We start from the raw sequence: 22201 nt of genomic DNA, 5'->3' as shown, positions 1-22201 counted from the left end.
TATCCCTATGCACTGATCACATATTAGCCATAGGAACATAAACTAGAGCCAAACTAAACAAGTAAAGCTAATTACACAAACACTTGCTGCAACTAAAAAGAGGACAAGGATTATGAGGTCTGAAATTACAGCAAAGCAACACACAAAGCGTGAAAGCCACATAAAACACGACCACAACCTATTCATTAGGCCCATAATCCTCTTCCAACATACCATAAAATAATATGAAATGGATGAATTCACCATTCATAAAATCATGCTAGCCAAATACCACCCAGTCCAAAATCATGTACATTATATTATTCCATATACAAAAACAAAACAAAAAAACTGAAATACACATATATAATCAGCTACAATTAGTTAGATACTTTCTGGTACACTTCAAAGGTGTAATACTAATAAAATATCCTCCTAGCTCTTACCTTATCATTCTGATAAGCGGTCACTGCTATGAAGTCAGTCTCTGGGAACACATAAGTCCTGAAAGTGCTATAGGGGAGCTTCAAAATATCATTAGCTCTCACGATATGAAACCTGGGCTGGTATTTATGCATGGAGTTTAGGATGGTCTGAAGAGGAAAAAGATATAGAAATAATATATGAGTACATTGATCACAATAAAATAAACCCAAGATATGATGTGATTATACAATATTTGATAAAACTAGTATCATTTAAAAATGTTAAATAAATAATATTCCTGAGCACAAATGCTTTACTATGTAGAAGCTATAGTATATGATACATTTTATAAAGAGGACTAATAAAGGCTCCTGTTCTGGTGAAGATTAAAAGGACTGGGTGGATAAATATGCTCAAAGTGTCATAAAACGAATCGATCTGATTAATATTCTATCCACTGTAATATAGAGGAAAAAACGTATTTCCTCTCCAGGCGCTGAAATCTCCAGAGCAGAAATCCAGGCTGCTGGCTGGCACACTCAGGGCACAGATGGGCATTGATTGGTAAGCGTCCAGTTTAATGCACTGCAATTGGAAGACCCATGAAAAGAAATATTAATCTTAGCATGGAGGGAGTATTGTCTTGGCTAGCAGAGGGTTAAGCCTTGTGTGCTTGTACACAGGGTATGCCTGGGCTTCCATTAGAACATGTAGCAGCAGCAGTTATGACATGTCTGGAATTAGGCTGTATTCACCTTGAAGCACGACCAGTTTGGTAAGGGTTTAAAGTTTACTAATCCACACTGATGCCATTCACTGATGCTTGGATTTCAGGCAAAATCTAGTAACAGTGTCATTAGGGAAATGTATACAGGACTTTACAAGTGATGGATGTGTCTGAAACTGATAGCCTGCAAATGTGCAAAAGGGATCGGCTCAGAGCAAGATAATATATTTGGTTTTAGGTTGGAAAAATATTAGTAGGGGGTTGGTATTTTCTTACATTTAATGCTGCCACTAGGCAGGGAATACAAGGTAGTCAAGACGCAGAAAGCAATGGGTCCACTTTTTACAATACATATGACAGGGGGGCTTCTCACAATAAGGAGATAACCAACTGAGCTGGGGCACAAAGAGAAGGTGGCACATGAAGACACAACAGAAATGCCAGAGACATACTTTGGTGTGGCTGCACAGTAGTATGTGACTTCCATAAGAAAGCTACACATATGGTGTTGTGATGCTGTGTGCTTGTCCAATTGTCTGTCTCTTAAAATTAGGGTATGCTTATTAATTATCAGATAAAAACAAGTCACTGGCACATAGGTACTCCCCTATATGCGCACAGGTACTCCCCTATAGGCGCACAGGTACTCTCCTATAGGCGCACAGGTACTCTCATATAGGCGCCCTATAGGCGCACAGGTACTCTCCCTCCACTGACATTCAAGAAATGTCTAGGAATAGGCACAGATATAGCCCCATGGTCAGTGGAAGAAGCTTTGGTGTTTCTGCAACTTGGTAGATAGTAAGGTTAGTTGATACCATGTGGTATATTTGATATTCAAAGCACAGGACTTGCTGGTGAAGGGTCTATGTACTTGCTATAGTTGCACCTGTAGCAGTGCTGCTTCCTACACTACTGTGACTCGGGTACATAGGGCCTGCCACCCTGGTGTATCTGCCCCTGCCACCCAGTACTGTACAGTCTTCACCCATTGTGCTGCACCCTATTCACAGATCCATGTCCCTGACCTCAATGCTGCAGCTTTATCTAATCCTACACATTTTACAGATTTCAATGCAATTTTTTCTAGTGAATTGTCTCCATAGAAAAATGACCTGGGAGGCTTTCATTACATCACATGTATAAATTGGTAGTTTAATATAATAGCCACAATAATAATAATAATAATAATATATACACACACAGAGATCTCATCCAGAAACACAACTACATTATAATTTATGAAAATAATTTCTATTCCCTCTGACATTAATAAATATCCATTTCCATATTAAATAATTAGGAATGTTTAAAAAAATGCGGATCGAAAATAAGTGGCACAGACAACACTGACTGTATTCATTGCAATATCATGGAACTTATTTCTTCTATTGCAACATTGTTATTGTCCATATTCTTCTGAATACAGATACCTAACATTACCAGACCAATGTCACACTAAAGATCCCGCAGTATCTAATCTATTAATCATCTTTCTATCCATCTGAGAAAAATAGATGTCAACTTCTATATGTATGAAAAACAATAGTTCCATGGTTTGTTGTTTCTATATAATTACAAAATATATCTATCTATCTATTACCCTAATGACACAATATTTAATCTAGTAGCTAAAGAAAAGATAAAGATGCAATTCTACTAATAGATATAGGATTCTCCCTGTAGTACTGGCACCCTCAGTATAGTAAATTTGGGTGTTTCAGTCTATATGACACCCACTGCCCAGCTCTACTGTATGGTTACTGGAAGACTACCACCTGTTTGGCAGAATTGACCCTATAATAATACAATAAATACGCAGTAGCATTATTATAAAATAGACATACATCTGTACTCACAAAGCCATGCTTGTCAGAGATATTGTTTGTGAGCTTGAGCTTGTGAAAGGCAACAGGTTTGGCCATCCATTGCTCCCCGGTGGCTGGGCTGTCGGGGTGGATGTACATGCGCTTGGGCATCTCAGGGTCAGCCTTTCCAGCCACCATCCAACGAGAGTTATGGAACTTATAGCGACAGTCATCCGCCGCCACTATATCCATTAACAGAATGTACTTGGCCTTCTTGTCCAGACCACTGACCCGCACTTTAAATGGGGGGAACATCCTCCTGAAACAAGCAACAAGAGCTTTCAGATTTAGAAGTAGTCCTATCGCATTATATATATATATATATATATATATATATATATATATATATATATAATCTGAAGTGTCTATTTACAGCCATATCATCCTCTTTACTTCTTGTACTCACATTTTAGGCCTGAAACCTCGAACACAGCACAGCGATGAGATACAATCACGCTTTCAGCTATTTATTATATACAGTTTCAGCCCATAATATATTTCTGTCTAATATATATATATATATATATATATATATATACACACACACACACACTCTGAACCAAGACTGAATAGTACAAGTTTTTGGCATACCTAATATACAGCATAAAATCAATGCCAAGCAGATGGACGGACTGTGTGTCCCTTTCGGTAATAGTACAGAATACGTGAATCATTATTTTTGGCTGAGGCCTTTCATACCATGCATTCTGCAAACTTCACTTCCATTTCTCCCCCAAAAAATAGTGATGCAAACATGGGGCTGGTATACAACAGATGATCAGATAAGAGTGTGAGAGATATCTAATAAACTGCGAGGAAGAGAATTCTCCCTCTGATGCCATAGACATTTCTAAGGACACCAGCAGTATAGCAGACAAATTGGTTATGGTGATCTGACCTTCCAGACTTGGTGATGACCATTTCAGTGCCCAGTTTATGGAACTGGTCCCACAGCTCCTTGGCTTCCAGGTTGACTTTGGGGTCGTCCTCCACCTCCTCCTCTGGTTCCAGGCTCTTAAGTGAGCGCAGATGAGCCGCTTGGTGGTGGTGTCCCAGGGCCGAGACGTGCAGCCCAGCTTCAGCGGCTCCAGCCAGGCTGGGGTCAGTGAGGGGCTTTCCTAGGGTGGCCGGGGGCAGAGCCAGAGTCGGGAAGAAGGAAGGCTGTGTGGCCGCAAGGAAAGCTGACATAGGGAAATCGGCTGGTCTAGGAGCGTGGAAAGGGTGGTAAGCCATGGCAGTCCCCGGGAAGGTTGGATCTCTCATCGGTGCATTCAAGTATCCAGGAGAAAACAATAAGCTTCAGTCTAGGAGGCTTCCAGCAGCCGGCTCTCAGTACAGGGAAATAGTCCTGGTCACTCCCAGTACTGATGATCACTAGTGGTGGAACCCGAAGCGCTTGTCCCCAGGAGCAGCGCTGTAGAACTAGTGATGTCCTCTCCCTCTGGTGTCTGTCTTAGTGGGACGTGTAGGAAAGTTGTGGGGCAGAAGTGTGACGAGGGCCAGTCATAGTGCAGCACGATCCTGTGAGATCTTGTCGTGATCTGTGGAAAACTGTGACTATCTCACATGTCCTTCCTGCTCTGATCCCCTCACTAATGAGCCAAGCCCCCTTGATTGCTGATTTTACGCTTTCTCCACCAATTGTGGATCTCCATAGGCGGGGTTTTCACAGCTCAGGCCAAAATCTGGAGGAGAGAGGGAGGGGGGGCACTGAAGAGGAAGGTGTCGGAAGCATCAGCAGTAAGAAAACATGTCAACAGGATAAAATATTAACCAATGACAGCAGGAAAAGAACCGTGGCTGCCCACCCCCTGCCTGCAGGAGCCCGGCAGCCCTCACAACCCGGCTCAGACATGGTGCCGGCCGGTAGGGTCAGCTCCTAGGAAGGGGGTGGCTGCAAAGCGCCCCAAGTGGGAACCACACCACAGAAGTCACTGTGTTTAAAGCATTCACACTCGGAGATTTGTATGTGTGTGTTCACACACATGTACAGTTATTCAGATAGTCACACAAGTTTACTTAAAACAACGTGTAGATAGATAGATATGAGATAGATTGATAGATATGAGATAGATAGAGATGTTAGATAGATTGATATTTGATAGATAGATATTAGATAGACAGATAGATAGCTGTGGATAGATAACGTTGCTGGACATAAGCTGAGGGCAGCAGCAGCAGCAGAGCAGGACAGTAGTCTCTCCCCGTCCATGCAGCAGAGTAGAGGACTATACTGTAGAAGCAGGATGCATGGAGACTGGCTAGAGGTGGGGCCCACCGATCACTAAACTACAAGGCTTGCTGTAGGAGAAGTCCGCTGACTGGCACACAGTGGAGGGACTGGCTGGTACCAGGACTGTTCCAGCTTGTGTGTGGGTGCAGCACTCCCGCTGTGTATAAGGGGGGACAGACTACAAGAGGACTGTGTGTGCGCTCTAGGGCATCGCCGCTTTAAATGCAAGCCCCGAGGTCATTTACACAGTTCAAAAAGGAAAGAAGCTTTCTTCACATGGGAAGCAGCCTCTAGTATATGGATTTCAAGATTAATAACACGAAATTTGGGTGAGTGACATGACATCTCCGATAGGTATATATATATAAAAATAACATTATTGTTGTTATTAAATTATTATTATTATTATTATTACACATACATATACATGTAGACATGCAGTATTGCAAGCAGTGAGTGACCGGCCAGTCAGGGCACACACGTCTGGATAGTGTCTCTGTTCCAGATGAGGGTGAAAAGGACACAGCATACAGCTAGCCTGTGTGATCTGGTCCTTCCCCGAGTCCTGGAAGAGTTGGTACAAGTTCACAGCACAGAGCTGTTGTCTGGAAGAGGCAGTGACACACTTGTGAGGAAATCATTACAATGGAGGCATTGTGTAGGACGCAGCAATCTGTCCTTCTGTCCAAGGACCACCACTATATAGAATATGTGTGTAATAGATATAGATATATAGATATTTTTTTTTTTCAAAGCTACATGTAATTTTTATAGTTTTATTTTGTTCTTGCTACCAGACTACTTTTTGCAATTTCTTACAGTCATCAGGTCTAATAGGCAATGGTGATGTGTCTCTTTAAGATGTTCATTTCTAGATCTGTTCTGATTAACTGGGGCTCAGTTTGTTAAAGAGCCGCTTGGCGCCAGTCTGCTGACGTCTTACAATGAGAACCGTCTCTTGTCACTTCATATTTACCCAAAAAATCTTCAAACAGCGCCCTCCAAACGCTGCACAGTCTGCCAGATCAGAGGGGGAAGCCTGCTTCTCTGCCTGCCCTGTGTGATGTGCTCCTGATCAGAGTATCCAGGGCATCCATTCTAAGCAATGCAGTATTGATCCGGATTGTGATCTTGTGGTACATGTGGGGGAAGGGTGGACAGAAGTACATAGAAGCACTGGGGCATCTCCGGGGGCACTGCACATCTTGTGGTGGGGAACATGTGATAATAGATACATGGTCACTATGCACAGTCTGGGTGATAGCGCCCATCTGTCTGGTCTGCGCGCAGGGATGGGTTAATCTAGTTACATGACAACACAGGATTGTCCTGATTGAGCACTACTTAATATGTTGTCATCTTCTCCTGTAAATGAATGATTTCATCATGTAAATGTGTTCCTGCTGTCACGTATACTAGAGATAAGAGAGCATATGGGAAGAGTGTCACTGGAGAGATAGGCATCAGCTCTGATAGACAAGGTGTCATCCCAAGTCTCTCCCTGGGCTTGGCCCTGCTCCTCTCTACTGCTTAGGGACTGTGGCGCCACCACCAAACCTATACAAGTGTCATCAGGGTCCTTTACAACATGGCAGTGTCTGCCTGATGCTGGTCTTATCAACAGTCTGGAAGTCAACCTACTACAGGGGTCACCACCACCAGCGTCCTGGAGCTCACAGACACACACCATTATCATATGTAGTATACATATACTATATGCTGCAGAGTAAGGAGATTATAATCTACCATAATACATAAAAAATGCTATAGCCCAGGGCAGTGGATCCCCAGAATACATTATATAAATGTATATAACCATACAGCAAGTTATCTTCAGTCAGGGAACCAATATTGTAATTAACTAGTTATAAAACAAAGCTATCATAACTCAGTACCTGGGAACCAAGACCAATATAATAATATATATATATATATATATATATATATATATATATATATATATAGTAATAAGTATATATTAGTGCACGTTGTAATACAATACACATAATGTATATTTATTATCTAAATGCTAAAAAAATGTTCCTTTAAGCCTTGAAATATGCTTTTGACAAATACTAAAACAGTAATAAGAATTGTTATTATTATTATTAAATTACTAAAACACATATCATTTTCTTTTTTGGGTAGGTATAGGGACAGACTGATTTTGTTTTACATGTATCCCTAGTTCCCCATGATATTAAAGTACTGGACTGCTGCGCTTTCTTGGGTAGCAGTGGTCACTGCTTCCATACTGTTTAATTGCTGCACTTTTAGCCATGATGGCATAGCAGTTTGTGATTGTGTAAAGTACAGTTCAGACCATAAGACACACTCACAGACAGAATTAAAAAAAAAAATATATAGAAATGTTTGTTTATTTTAAAAAAAATGATAACCAAGAAACTATCTCTCTAGAAAATATCTCAAGATTCAGGGTTGTCCAGTGTGTATGTATGTACATTTTAACTACATCCTGACTGCACTAGGGTTTGTGGGCTTTATCCAACCAATATAAACTAATATTAAGAGCACAATTTAAAGGAATTGTCCATCCGATGTTCCTTTCCCCCCCACTTGGCTTTCATCTTGGCCCATCTCCCCTCATCCTCGGTGCACTATTTTTAGCCTGTAGACTTAGACCTTGGCGCCAGGCCGTTTAAGAGCTGTCAGAGTCCCTCATATCCCCCCATGTCACATGGAGCCTTGCCTGTACAGCCAGTCATTTGGATCTGTGAGTTTGTGAGCAAACGCAATTTGCTCTTCTCCATTGCTGTGTTGTCACCGTGACCTCAGTCAGCAGGGCTGCTGGTGTCCTGTCCTGTCCACTTAGACAAATTGCAAGTGATTGATGAAAAATAACAATTCTCACAAGGAGCCAAGCAAGCCTCCCTTGCACTCTCCTCCCTCTTTCCAAGCTTGGGACCTAGCTCCCTAAACCATATAGGAAATGAATGGAAAGCTCACTGGCACAACTACTAACTGTATTTACATAATCCCCTGGTATCAAACTTCCCAATAAAGTCCCCATTAGCAAGTACAAACATTTAAAGGAAGATAAACAGGTTAGGAGAAATGAGGGTTCCTACTCTGGAAAGGGAGTTCTGCTGCTGAGGATCATGTTGCTATTCCCATGTCTTGGTTTGGGCATGTAATTCGGGATTTTCGATGACTCAATCCTTATTGGCGTCTTAATAATGTAAGATCTGGGTGAATTAAGTAAAGACTGCAGGACCAAGCTGGATTTCATCAGATTGCATCCATGTTTGTAAAATCAAAACATATGAGCTGCATGTGTTCACACTGAGTTAACAGTTTAGCGGGGATAAGCCTGTGTGTCCTAATTTATCTTGTGAGATATTATTCATTTTTACTAAATATTAAGATATCAATACTATTACTATTATCTGGTGTACACTTTACAGTGCCCCCAACTCTTAACCTCTGTCTGCAGGCCCACGCTCCGCTTCAAGGGTTAATCAAATCTGCTGCTTCCAGTTATCAGACCTTATCGGTGCTGGTGTTGTATGTAGATAGAGCATCTAGCAGATGATAACAGGTAGCAGCAGACTACAGGGCTTTATCTTCCCAGACTCAGACAGGCTTTTTCTCTCCTTCTCCCCGTGGAGCCTGGAGGACTAGAAAGCAGTAAAGCACTTATGGCTACAGCTACCTTGCCCCAGGGCGGCTACATGGTAGCAACAGGTGGAAGTCAATGGGCCTATCTACTTTGTCTTACCTATAGAGGTTTTATTGTTGCTGCTGATTGGTATAGGAACACAGAAGCCCTTTGTGCTCTGGCCTTACAAAGATGGGGCAACAGGTGTCATCCTTTGTGACCCATGCCTTTCCTAAATCCAACATACCCTGCACATTTCATCTTTCCGTAGACACAACGCCATGCTTTCTAATTATTATTTTGCCTAGTTGACAATATATAGATAGATATGAGCTAGATAGATTTCAGAATGTACACATAATATTCAAATAGAACATTTTATTTTAACAATGTTTAGTAGTAGCTCCAATAGTCCTAATGGGGAGAAAAGGCATGGATCTAGTACTTTATCTCATAATGTGATAGCTTTGTAGAAATAAGGCTCATTCAAACGGTATAGCTATAAAGCCATGACAGTACAACATTTTACTACAACCTTTTCAGGTTGATTTATTGATTTAGAAGAACGTAATATCATAAGGCGACAATATTAGGACACAAAAAAAGAGGGGGGGGGGGGGGGTCTAAATATGATCCTAAAAATGATATAAATATGCCGGAGACAAATGTTCATCAAGTCACTCATCCTGAAATGTATAGATGAACCATTACATGCTGATTGACAATGCAAGATAACTACAGCCTACCTGTTTGGTCCAATTCAGAGTTGTTGTTTTTTTTAATTAATACAGAGCATTAGCTGTATTATTATTATTATTTTACATCTTCTACTAATAATACTACTAGTAATAATAATAATAATAATAATAATAGTGCTTGTTTTTCCCATATTCTCGCATTGCATCGTAGGATTCATGATACTGATTTCTTTGTTGCTTTATTACTTATTATTAAATAAAGGGATTATCACTGTGTATTTAATGTTATTTTAATAATAATAACAACAACAATAATATTAATTATTATTATCATGAGCTCTGCAGTATCCAGTGCACTGCTTTACCATATTCTACTTATTTCATGTTGGGAGGTGATTCACTGGGTGATTTCTATTTGCGATTTGCTTTAGGCTCCATTCACACGTCCGCAAAATGGGTCCGCATCTTTTCCGCAATTTTGCGGAAAGGGTGCGGACCCATTCATTCTCTATGGGGACGGAATGTGCTGTCCGCATCCACATTTGCGGATCCGCACTTCCGCATCCGTGCTTCCGTTTCCGCAAAAAAATAGAACATGTCCTATTCTTGTCCGCAATTGCGGACAAGAACAGGCATATTCTATTATGTCGGCAATGTGCGGTCCGCAAAATGCGGAAAGCACATTGCCGCTTTCCGTGTTTTGCGGATCCGTGTCTCCGTGTATCCGCAAAACACATTGCGGACGTGTGAATACAGCCTAAATCTGCTGTGTTACCCAGGAAGATTGTGCTGAAATCTCATGAACAGCAGACACATTATTAGAGACAATGTTCAGTTTGTGACAATCCAGTCAGAGGGGGGCGCTGGCAGGCGAAAATACAACAGGCATCTGTTTAGTAGCCATCTCTTCAGGTCAGCATGGACCTTCTTATTCACAAATAATAGGAACCATAGCAGTAGAGGCGATAGATAGTTTAGATAGACTGACAGACCTGAAGATTGACAGGGAGATAATAGATATATGATAGATAGATATATTGATTGATTATAGATGTATTATTGTTCCCGTAAAATCAGTCCAATCTTCTTCCCTATGTACAAATTTACCAGCAGACCTTCTCTGTTCTACAGAACAGTACACAGGGACACAGTTTATTCAAAGTTTCAATACATTAATAGATTTTCCAAAGTTCTTCAATCATGATAAAAGCGTGTGATTTATATTATAGCATGAGTGAGTGAGGTAGATAGATAGAGAGATTTTAGATAGATAGATACATAGATAGTAGATAATACATACTATATTAGTTAGATAGATAGATAGATATTAGATAGATAAATAGAAAATATATGAGATAGATAGTAGATCAGGGATGCACAACCTGCGGCCCAGGGGCCACATGCGGCCCTCGATACCATTCTGTGCGGCCCCCAATCATCTGGTAACAGACATGTATTTCTATGTCTTGTGGCTGCTCACATGTATCTTTCATGTATTTTCCCGTTAGATGGGAGTACTAGAAGTGTAACTAGACATTTATGATATATACTGTATGTTCAATATGCCATAAAAATAGTATTTCAGTTGGTAATACCCCTTTAAGTTTTATTTTCGGCCCTTGGAATTGGTTCAGGTTCACAACATGGCCCCCAACCAGAAAAGGTTGTGCACCCCTGTAGTAGATGATAGATAATATATTAGATAGATAGATGGATAGATAGATAGAAAATATATGAAATAGAGATAGATTAGAATAGATAGAAAGTACATATGAGATAGAGATAGATGATAGATAGATATTACATAGATAGATAATATATTAGATCGATAGATATATTATAGATAAATATATTGATTATTATTGCTGTACAATCAGTCCAATGTTCTTCCCATCTTCACATTTACCAACAGACCTTCTCTGCTCTACAGAACATACACGGGACATTATTCAAAGTTTCAACACATTAATAGATTTTCCAAAGTTCTTCCATGATGATAAAAAGCGTGTGATTTATATTATAGCATGTATAAATACAAAACTATACTTAGGGCATATGAGTGAGTTAGGTAGACAGATATTAGATACAGAATCCCCAGAGCACTTGATGTCCCAGCATGCTTGCACTAGTTATCTATGGGAATTGTCACAGCTCTCTGTGCGGTTTACCTGAGGTGTTTGACTTGGCTGCAGGGCTGAGAGGGTTAATCTAAAAAATGGCAGTACTCAATGGAATGTATAGAAGAAATCGCCAGTCTAGCGCATTTGCACATGCAGTTGATAAGGGGATGTATTGCCGTTAGAAATCAGTGAGGGGAACTAGCAGTTGACTATGCCCTGTAAATGACAGGATATTGGCAGGTCATCAGACAAGGAAACAATGGGCGCCCATCAATAAAGCCAGTGCCTTATCTCTAGTGGCGTCACCACAGCTCCAGATGGGAGAGAGATAGGCGCCCGCCCGGGTACCATCTTGTTCAGCTGGTTCCACCGGAAAACTAAAATCCCCATGCAGCTAATGTGGAGTGGCCGGCCAAGGGTTAATGTGTGGCACGGATGAGAAGGGGAGCTCCCTGGTGATACTGGAGGATGAGCGCTGTGTGCTGATGGAGGGGTATGTAGTGCCCTCCTGCCTTCTGGCAGCCAGCAGTATATATTGAAATACTTCTTTTCCACACTCCCTGAGTACACATGACCTCCACTCTTTCCCAACTCTCCCTTCTCTTCTTTGATCACTGAGCTCTGACCATGTTCTCAACAGTCCAGCAGGTTGATTGATTTTCAATTACAAAGTCTTCACTGAGTTGGGACTAAATTAACCCCTTGTCTGTGCGTTTAGCTATGTGTGCTGATAGAGTCGTCTCCCCCGGGCACAACTCCTGCCATCCCGATTACCTTATTTATTACCATCTCTAATAACTCAGGGGAGCAGCAAAGTTCTACATTCTCACCCGCCCCACACTATGCTATCCAATTTGGAAAAGGGGCATTGTAGCTTCACTGCACTGGCGGTAGGACACCAAGTTTACCAACTGTTTTCCTGCACAAATCATAGTTTCTTTCTATCCCATGATTACAGATGTGCACAAAAGGCCTGCAACAATGTTACATGTTTGACACCAGCAGTTGTTTTTTTATGCATAAAAAATAATAATATCGAAATCCTAAAAAACACAACAATAAATTATTATAATTATTATTAGTAGTAGTTTAGAAACTAAATGGTTAAAAAGTTCAGATGTCTGCAATAATTGGCATTGCAGGGTATTGAATTAGACACGTCAGTTTATATAGGAATATAATATTACTAATATTATCACCACATGATAATAATAATAATAAGTAGCAACCTTGAAATATTCTGCGTTTCATGAGTCTTTGCATTAAAACTATTGCACCATGCATGTTCCTTGAAATTATTTTTACCATAGGGTGAAGGTTTCCTGATGCGGTTTTGGAAGCCAAAACCAGGAGTGAATTAAAAAAAGAGAAAAAGTCCCATCTGTCCCTTATACTCTGTTTTCTGATCCACTCCTGATTTTGGCTTGCCGTGTGCCCACAGCATTATCATTGAGGAATTCTGCCCCCATACCATTTGCAGGAGCTTTGACCACCACACTGCTGTTTCCCATGTGCTGCTGGCCGCCAGTGTGTGAGTTGTGTATTTTCTAACAGTCCATGGATCTGTGTGGGAAAACAATATTTATTAGGGCCACACACAAACACACAGACACATGGACTAGCCGAGCTGAGCTGGTGGAGGGTTGTTGGACTTGTATTTACAATCCTGTGGGAGATTCTAAGTGCATTAAATCAAGCTCTGTATTTACGGCATCTCCAGCCTTTACATAAAAGGGATTAAGCAAAGCTAATATTTAATTAAAAAAAAAAATAAGGTTGTCACTGTCTCTTAGCGGGGATTAGAGTGTGGATGGAGAGCCAGTCCTGTTAAGTCTTGCAGATGGAGCACTGAGGTCAGGTGTAACTATCACTACTGTTTGTACAAGGTGGTGAGGATGGGTTCTAGGGCGCCTGAGGATCACACTGTACAAACACTGGGATTTCTAACTATCTATCTGTACTTGATGAGATGTCTCTGCCACCATTGTGGGAGAAGTGACCAGTGCAATCAGAGGGCACCAACGCTGCCTCTTACCCACTGCGCCTCCTGCCCAGCTGACTCCATCTACTGCCAGTCAGGTCCTCAGTGGGGGCTACAAGTACAAAGACTTCTAATAGCAATCACCAACTTTCTTTATAATCAGGAAGAGCATCGTGCCGATGAATTTAACCCTTTGTGTCCTAGCCGTCCGGAAAGCAGTTCCAGATGGGGAGACTGCCAATCAGATTTAGCTAGAAAAAAACAATTAGGTAAAACCGATACAGGTGAAAGGTTCCCCAAGAGGTCACCCCCACGTTTACTTTAAATCACTTTCCATTTCCGTCCTTTTTGATTAAAGAAAAAAAAAACATTCATGAGAGGTGGTACTACAACGCCCAGAAGGCTTAGCTATGTAGAGTTCATGTGGACAGACTGCTGCCTTATTTCTTCCCAAATTGATAGACAAAAGTTAGTATCATTTCTCATGGATAAACTGTCAATCAATATCGGAAATTAAATATTTCCCAAATACACTTCCCCTAGGTGCCTGAAAAGGACTTGTAACCCAGCTATGATAATGTACAGTGCCGAGCTGGGCACAATGGGCGCAGTATTAGTGGACATGTCTCCCTGCTAAGATCAGAGGTGAGGGTCCTCAATTGTGTCTCCTCATCAGGCATTTCCTTCCTGATATCACAAGGGAGATAGCAGATTGACCTACAATTTCCCAGCACAAGTCCATAGCCCCTGGCCAGTGTCTGCTTCCTGCAGGTGCACAGGACACACCCGGGCTTCTATTAGCCAGATCCGGGCTAGTGGGCCCAGGGCAGTGATAACAGGGAGCAGCTGGGGGAAGAGAGGAAACCTACCAAAGGTGTAGTTACTAATACTACTAGCGGCGGCGCATGCCCCCCACCCAAAGTGGCTACTGCACTGAGGAGCAGAACAGGCACAATAGGAAACGACTTTAGTATATAATAATCGAATACACAGAGAACAGCAGAGGCTTATACTACCCAGGTTCTGTTCTGTGCACACTGAGGGTGACATATAGGAATCATCTCCTGGACATTGTGAAGTGGTTGTTCCACTAAATTCCTACAGATATACATACATACATGGTGCAGGGGGGTGAGGGTCTCACAAGTTCTAGCCCTTTATAGAAATGGGTGAGATCTGTAAATGACAGTCATCTATCTGTCTGTCTATTTATTATATATCTATCGTCTATCTCTACATTTATCTCATATCTATCTATTCTATCTATAATCGATCTGACTTTCTATCTATATCATATCTATCTACATCGTTCTGTTTAGATTTTAATATAACCCATTGATAAACTGAGGGTTAGATAAGTAAAAATGTAATTAAAAATCGCAGTAGTAAATGACTGGGCATAGAGTGAGAAAGTCTACATAACATGCTCCTTGGTGATATTTCTTTTCGTACATATCCGATACAATTAGACGTGGCCGGTTCTGAGGTCTCTTTCTGTTAGTACATCGGCCCCACAACCTGTATTTATTCCATTACACACTTACACCAGCCTGCTCCGCTTGCAGATCTCGCTGCTCTGCCTCTCGGGTGTCAGTGCGCATGCGCAGCCACTCACCTATCAGCCGCTGACTCCTGACTCCGGCGTCCAATCTGTGAGGTTACCTTTGTTGTGTTGACATTGTGGGCGGGGCTTCCGGTGGTGTGTCTGTCAGGGTCAGAGTCCTGCATCATAGTCAGATCCGTCAGGACACAGGTGTCCTCCTAGTCTCCTGCAGCTTCCTATGTGCTATGTCGCTTACAGCCTGCCTGGTGACTACATGTCCTTCCTGAGCGCGCAGAGAACAGGCACTACATCAGACTCTGATGTTACCCCCTCCTGCTTTATCATGTCTCCTTCTCTAGACACTGTCTGGATACAAGGTCAATTGGATCTCCCTGAACTTAATGCTTTCCAGATTTTACACCTCCACCCCCAGACATAATGGAAGGACAGGTACTGGAATTGTGTCCAGTCTGTACTGTAGGAATCAGCAGTATCTGACATGTCCACACTGGTGATATTACATACTGCAGACAGAGGCAGCAGAGTGCCCTAAAGATGTCAATAGGATTCATCATGATGTTATTTTCACCAAAACATGCTGCAAAAATAATAATAATAAAAAAAGGAAATAAAGCAAGTACTAATAAGGCTACGTTCACTTTTGCGCTATTTTCTGTGCCGAAACAGAAACATGAAAATAACAGCAGTGCCAAATCCATCATAGGATAGACACCAGCATCACCCGTAATGGGGTTATCTGGGTTTACTTTATGGTGGCTATCATTTTATGCGACAAAACGCTTTCCTATTTTGTCCAGCATTTTTGACAGAATCTGCGCCGTTGGCCCCTATTGGAACCTCCGATCCAGACGTGAACATAGCTTTTTCAGTATATAAGAATACGGTCACATAATGTCTTCTCAGCTATATTGCTTTATTTTACTTCTTATAAACGGAATTTTCCACAGCCATTAAAAGCTCAGATCTGGGTAGGAAATTGCTGATTTGGTAATTTTTGCAATTACATGTAAATTGATATGATCGCAATAGAGTAACAATCCAATCAGTTTTTATTGGGCTTTTGCTTGTTCACATATATTTTTCAGCACAGAAAAAAACATGAAGAATTTGAATATTTGGGGGACACCTGCTTTTACCTGAAGAAGACGATACGGTTAGTTTCGCACAGTGTTTTTAGAAAAAAAATGTTTCACTTTTTTTGCTGTATCCTTCCTGGTGTTTTTTTCTTATAGTATTTCTATTCTTTTATAAAAGAACAAAAAAAGAAACTGTTGCCAGATGTTAACTGAAATTCAATAGGGAAATATAAAACTAAAGTAAAAACAATGTTTTATTTTTTTTTTGCAGTATTTTCCTCAATTTTCATGCATTTTTGGTCCATGCAATTTTTAAAAAACACAGCATGCTCTAAGGATGATTGTTTTTCAGGCATTTGTTGGCTGCTTTATAGGGAAAAAAAAAGAGGGAAACAAATGCATGCCAAAAATGTTTGTATGAAAAAAGGGAACAAAAAAAGTGTAAAAAAACAAACAAACAAAAACATTAAATTGATGGTGTTTTCTACAAGCTTGAAAAAAATGCCTATAAGGGCTCGTTCACACGACCGCATGGCTTTTCAGTGTTTTGCTGGCCGTTTTTAAAAGGTCCAATTTTCCATTTTTTTCAGTGGTGTTTCCGGTTCGGTTCTGTATTTCCCTATAGCATATGCAGTATATAGTAATTACATATAAAAAATTGGGCTGGGCATAACATTTTCAATAGATGGTTCTGCAAAAACGGAATGGATACAGAAGACATACAGAGTACATTCTGTATGTGTTTAGTTTTTTTTTTGCGGACCCATTGACTTGAATGGAGCTACAGAACGTGATTTGCGGGCAATAATAGGACATGTTCTATCTTTGAACGGAACGGAAATACGGAAACGTAATGCATACGAAGTACATTCCGTTTTTTTTGTGGAACAATTGAAACAAATGGTTCCGTATACGGACCGTATACGGAACGCAAAAAATGGCCCGTATACGGAACGCAAAAAACGTTTGTGTGAACGAGCCCTAATTTATTAGTAAGGCCTCATGCACACGACAGTATTGCTTTTTCAGTGTTTTGCGGTCCGTTTTTTACGGATCCGTTGTTCCGTTTTTTGTTTCCGTTGTGCTTCCGTTTCCTTTCCGTTTTTCCGTTCCGTTTTTCCGTATGCCATATACAGTATACAGTAATTACATAGTCAAAATTGGGCTGGGCATAACATTTTCAATAGATGGTTCAGCAAAAACGGAACGGATACGGAAGACATACGGATGCATTTCCGTATGTGTTCCGTTTTTTTTGCGGACCCATTAATTTGAATGGAGCCAAGCACCGTGATTTGCGGACAAGAATAGGACATGTTCTATCTTTTCACGGCACGGAAATACTGAAATACTGAAACGGAATGCACACTGAGACACTTCAGTATTTTTTGCTGAACCATTGAAATGAATGGTTCAGTATATGTTCCGTATACTGAGCTCAAAAAACGTCCAGTATACTGAACGCAAAATACTGTCGTGTGCATGAGCCCTAAGGCTGAGTTCGCAATTCAGTTATTCGGAGGCCAAATCAGGTGCGGGTAAAAAACACAGAACAGGAGAAAATCTTTCCATTAGGGCTCATGCACACAAACGTATTTTCTTTCCGTGTCCGTTTCATTTTTTTTTTTTACGGATCAGTTTTTAAAGACCGCAAAATACATACAGTCGTGTGCATGAGCCATTATATCTTATCTCTGAGTAGGCTTCACTACTGGTTTTGCCTTACAATAATTGATGGAAATAACTGACCAAATAACTGAAGTGTGAACGCACCCTAAGGTGTTTTTAATCTTTTAATAAATCAAGTATTTCTGCACCATGATGAAAACTAACAATGATAAGATAACTGCAGCATCAGAGATAAATACAATAATATCATGTGAGCTAAACAGTAATTACTGGGAAGTTATTATAGACAGCTTTACCAATTAAGTACTGGTCCTAACATTTACCTAACATTTGTTAGATACTCCAAGACTTTGCTGGGCCTTGTCTGGAACCTTATAGCCATTTCCAGGGTAGATTTTTTTTTTTTCTTTTGTTTAATTATTTCGCTGATATGACATAATCTACTATTTACATTGACCCAGCGTGATAGATAGACAGAAGACAGCTAGAATATATATATATATATATATATATATATTGGATCGATAGATAGGCAGATAGACAGACAGCTGAATACATAGATGGAGTAGATCGACAGATAATAGGCAGATAGAAAATTGACAGACAGCTAGATGCATAGATGGAGTATGTTGATAGGTAGATATATAGATAGACAGATAAATAGATTGAGAAGATTGATAGACAATAATCAGATAATACATAGATAGATAAATAAATAGATAATACATAGCTAATTAGATAATAGATAGACATTTTTTAGTCCAGTTACTTTAATCATACATTAATGGGAACTGACAGATGCTGGATTATTCTCGTTTATTCTTGTTAGGACAGTTATTTTTTGTCTCTACTCAGTCTACTCATGCCTAAAATGTGCCATTTGAGGCCAACATTTTGGCACAATATTCTGTCACAAAGTAAGCCAACCAATAGGTGGTATGAAATAAGACAAAAGTGTCTAGCCCTGCACCAACTGTATCATCAGGCCTGAGCAAGTGCGATAAATTTGGCACATCTTTAGGCCTATTGCACACGACCGTATGGCTTTTTCAGTGTTTTGCGGTCCGTTTTTCATGGATCCGTTGTTCCATTTTTTGTTTCCGTTGTGTTTCCGTTTCTGTTCCGTTTTTCCGTTCCGTTTTTCCGTATGGCATATACAGTATACAGTAATTACATAGATAAAATTGGGCTGGGCATAACATTTTCAATAGATGGTTCAGGAAAAAACGGAACGGAAACGGAAGACATACGGATGCATTTCCGTATGTGTTCCGTTTTTTTTGCGGATCCATTGACTTGAATGGAGCCACGGACTGTGATTTGCGGGCAATAATAGGACATGTTCTATGTTAAAACGGAACGGAAAAACGGAAATACGGAAACGGAATGCATACGGAGTACATTCCGTTTTTTTTGCGGAACCATTGAAATGAATGGTTCCGTATACGGACCGTATACGGAACGCAAAAAACGGCCAGTAAACGGGAAAAAAAAACGGTCGTGTGCAATAGGCCTTAGACTGCCTGAGTTTATGCTGTCTACAGGATTTGAATATCTGCCCCAGAGTATATTGTGTAGATGTATTCATTTTCTTCATTGTTTAGATTAGCACTTGAAGCATTTTTGGGCATTTGAATGCAATTCTATATTTGTGTGTGTATTATTTGTGATAAGCGGCAAAGTTTTTTTTTACACCAGAACATTTAGGCCTCTTTCACACGGGCGTTTCGGGAAAAGGTGCGGGTGCGTTGCGGGAACATGCACGATTTTTCCGCGCGAGTGCAAAACATTGTAATGCGTTTTGCACACACGTGAGAAAAATTGGCATGTTTCGTACCCAAACCCGAACTTCTTCACAGAAGTTCAGGCTTGCGATCGGTGTTCTGTAGATTGTATTATTTTCCCTTATAATATGGTTATAAGGAAAAATAATAGCATTCTGAATACAGAATGCATAGTACAATAGCGCTAGAGGGGTTAAAAAAAATAAAAATAATTTAACTCACCTTAATCCACTTGCTCGCGCTGCCCGGCTTCTCTTCTTTACTGTGTACAGGAAAAGGACCTGTGGTGACGTCACTCCGGTCATCACATGGTCCATCACATGATCTTTTACCATGGTGATGGATCATGTGATGACCGGAGTGACGTCGCCACAGGTCCTTTTCCTGTACACAGCAAAGAAGAGAAGCCGGGCTGCGCGAGCAAGTGGATTAGGGTGAGTTAAATAATTATTATTATTTTTAACCCCTCCAGTGCTATTGTACTATGCATTCTGTATGTAGAAAGCTATTATTTTCCATTATAACCATGTTATAAGGGAAAATAATAAAGATCGGGTCCCTATCACGATCGTCACCTAGCAACCGTGTGTGAAAATCGCACCTCATCTGCACTTGACATCCGATTTTCACGCTGCCCCATTCACTTCTATGGGGCCTGCGTTGCGTAAAAAACGCACAAAATAGAGCTTGCTGCGATTTTCACTCAATGCCCAAGTGATGCGTGAAAATCACCGCTCATGTGAACAGCCCAATAGAAATGAATAGGTCCTGATTCAGTGCGGGTGCAATGCGTTCAACTCACGCATTGCACCCGCGCGGAATACTCGCCCATGTGAAAGGGGCCTTAGTGTTTGGTAGAATCTGAGTGCAAAAACTCAAGCTTTTCTGAGTTAGCAGGCTAATGGCTCATTCACACGGCTGTAAGTCCCCAATGCACGGGAAACCTCCGTACGGCCGCTGGGATGAATTCAGACCCATTCAACTTGAATGGGTCTGTATTTGTCTGTTCCTCAAAAAGATAGAGCAAGTTCTATCCTTTTGCGGAACGGAAGTACAGAACAGAACCCACGGAAGCACTCTGTAGTGCTTCCGTAATGTTTTGTTCTGTGATTCCGTTCCGCACCATTCCGCATCTCCGAATTTGCGGACCCATTGAAGTGAATGGGTCTGCATCCGTGATGCGGAATGCACACGGAAAGGCACCCATGTATTGTGAATCTGCAATCTTGATTGAGTGGCAGGTTTAGCTTATGCCCTGCCTCTCCATCCATTCTCTATGGCATGGCTGGCCTACCTGTGGCTCTCCAGCTGTTGCAAAACTACAACTCCCAGCATGCCTAGACTGCTTACAGCTATCAGCCTACAGCAGGGCATGGTGGAAATTGTAGTTTTACAACTGCTGAAGAGCCCCAGGTTGGCCAGCCCTGCTCTATGGAGATGACAGAGTACAGCGCTGGCTATTTCCAGTGGTCCCAAAGAGAATAAATGGAGCAACAGGGCATATGTGTGGCCTGCCATACCATCAAAAAGGGGGAACAGAACCCGTTCCTGGAATCAGTGGAAGGTCGCAGAATCGGACCCCACTAATCATATACTTATGCCCTATGGTGTGGAGAGGATAACTTGTAAACCTGGACAACCGCTTTGAATCCTCCACCACCAGTATCTCTTTACATGGCAGCAGTGATGCCTGTAAATACGGAATATCATCACTGCCGCCATGCAAACCATACGTGTCAGTACTGGAGAATGTGACGCACTGTGCAGAATTTTTCGGGCATAAGTGCAACCCCCTTTGCAGGTCACCACTTTTAACAAAGCCCAGGCAAAGGTTCTAGGGGAGCAATGTGAGCAAAGGGCACAAACGGAGAGTCATAACTGAAACAGAGGCATTAGAGTCACCGAAGGCAGTGTAGTAGTGTGGATCCTGGAGCAGGGGTACTAAGAGTGGGGGCATCTGGAGCTGGGGCACTAATGGGGGTGCACCTAAAGCATAGGCATTCGGGTAGCCTGAGGCAGGGTAATAGTGGTGATCCTGGAGCAGAGGTATTAGGGGGGCAACTGGCAAAGAGGCAATATTAGGGGTGCATTTAGAGTGGGGGCATTGGGGGGCATCTAGAGCTGGGGCACTTATGAGTGTGCACCTAAAGCAGAGGCATTGGGGGGACCCCTCAATGCCACTCTGAACACTGCAGACAGCAGCACACATTCATAGATCTGTGTCTGCTATAAACAAATCCCCTATTTCCCCTTATAGTCTCCTACAGGTCACTACTGTCACACACCTGAGAAATCAGCCCAGCAGTGCAGAGGAGTCCTTTTCTCCAGCAGCCAGTTTTATGACAGCAGAGAGGGCAGGAGGATGGCCAGATATGTTCTCTCCTCCTTTACTACCAGCAGCCGGGGAAGCTTATAAGATACTGTGGGGTCTGCTGTACAATTTACACCAGTAGGAGGCTGCATCGCAGTGTGATACTGCCAACTAGTGGCTACAATA

At 41.4% G+C, this 22201-nt stretch overlaps 1 protein-coding gene and 1 long non-coding RNA gene across 5 annotated transcripts in view; one reads left to right on the top strand and one right to left on the bottom strand.

The window, feature by feature from the left end:
* Positions 1-4556, bottom strand: part of TBX2 (T-box transcription factor 2) — a 10627-nt gene extending 6071 nt beyond the window's left edge. The window contains exons 1-3 of one of the 2 annotated variants that reach the window (XM_044286265.1): positions 3899-4556; positions 2980-3259; positions 426-572 (exon numbers count right to left, since the gene is read on the bottom strand). In XM_044286265.1, the coding sequence (XP_044142200.1) occupies positions 426-572; positions 2980-3259; positions 3899-4263 (792 nt within the window). In that variant the 5' untranslated portion in view covers positions 4264-4556. The remainder of the gene's footprint in view (positions 1-425; positions 573-2979; positions 3260-3898) is intronic. The other variant, XM_044286266.1, reaches the window with a different exon arrangement.
* A 247-nt stretch (positions 4557-4803) lies between these two features.
* The window catches only part of LOC122932070, a 28178-nt gene continuing 10780 nt past the window's right edge, over positions 4804-22201 (top strand). For all 3 annotated transcript variants that reach the window (XR_006388271.1, XR_006388272.1, XR_006388270.1), the window contains exons 1-2: positions 4804-5562; positions 16301-16368. This is a non-coding gene — a long non-coding RNA (uncharacterized LOC122932070). The remainder of the gene's footprint in view (positions 5563-16300; positions 16369-22201) is intronic.

The sequence above is a fragment of the Bufo gargarizans genome, chromosome 3 (genome assembly GCF_014858855.1).
Source record: "Bufo gargarizans isolate SCDJY-AF-19 chromosome 3, ASM1485885v1, whole genome shotgun sequence".
NCBI classification, from domain to species: domain Eukaryota; kingdom Metazoa; phylum Chordata; class Amphibia; order Anura; family Bufonidae; genus Bufo; species Bufo gargarizans.
The sequence above is the reverse complement of the archived record's forward strand: the minus strand, read 5'-3'. Positions and strand labels throughout refer to the sequence as shown.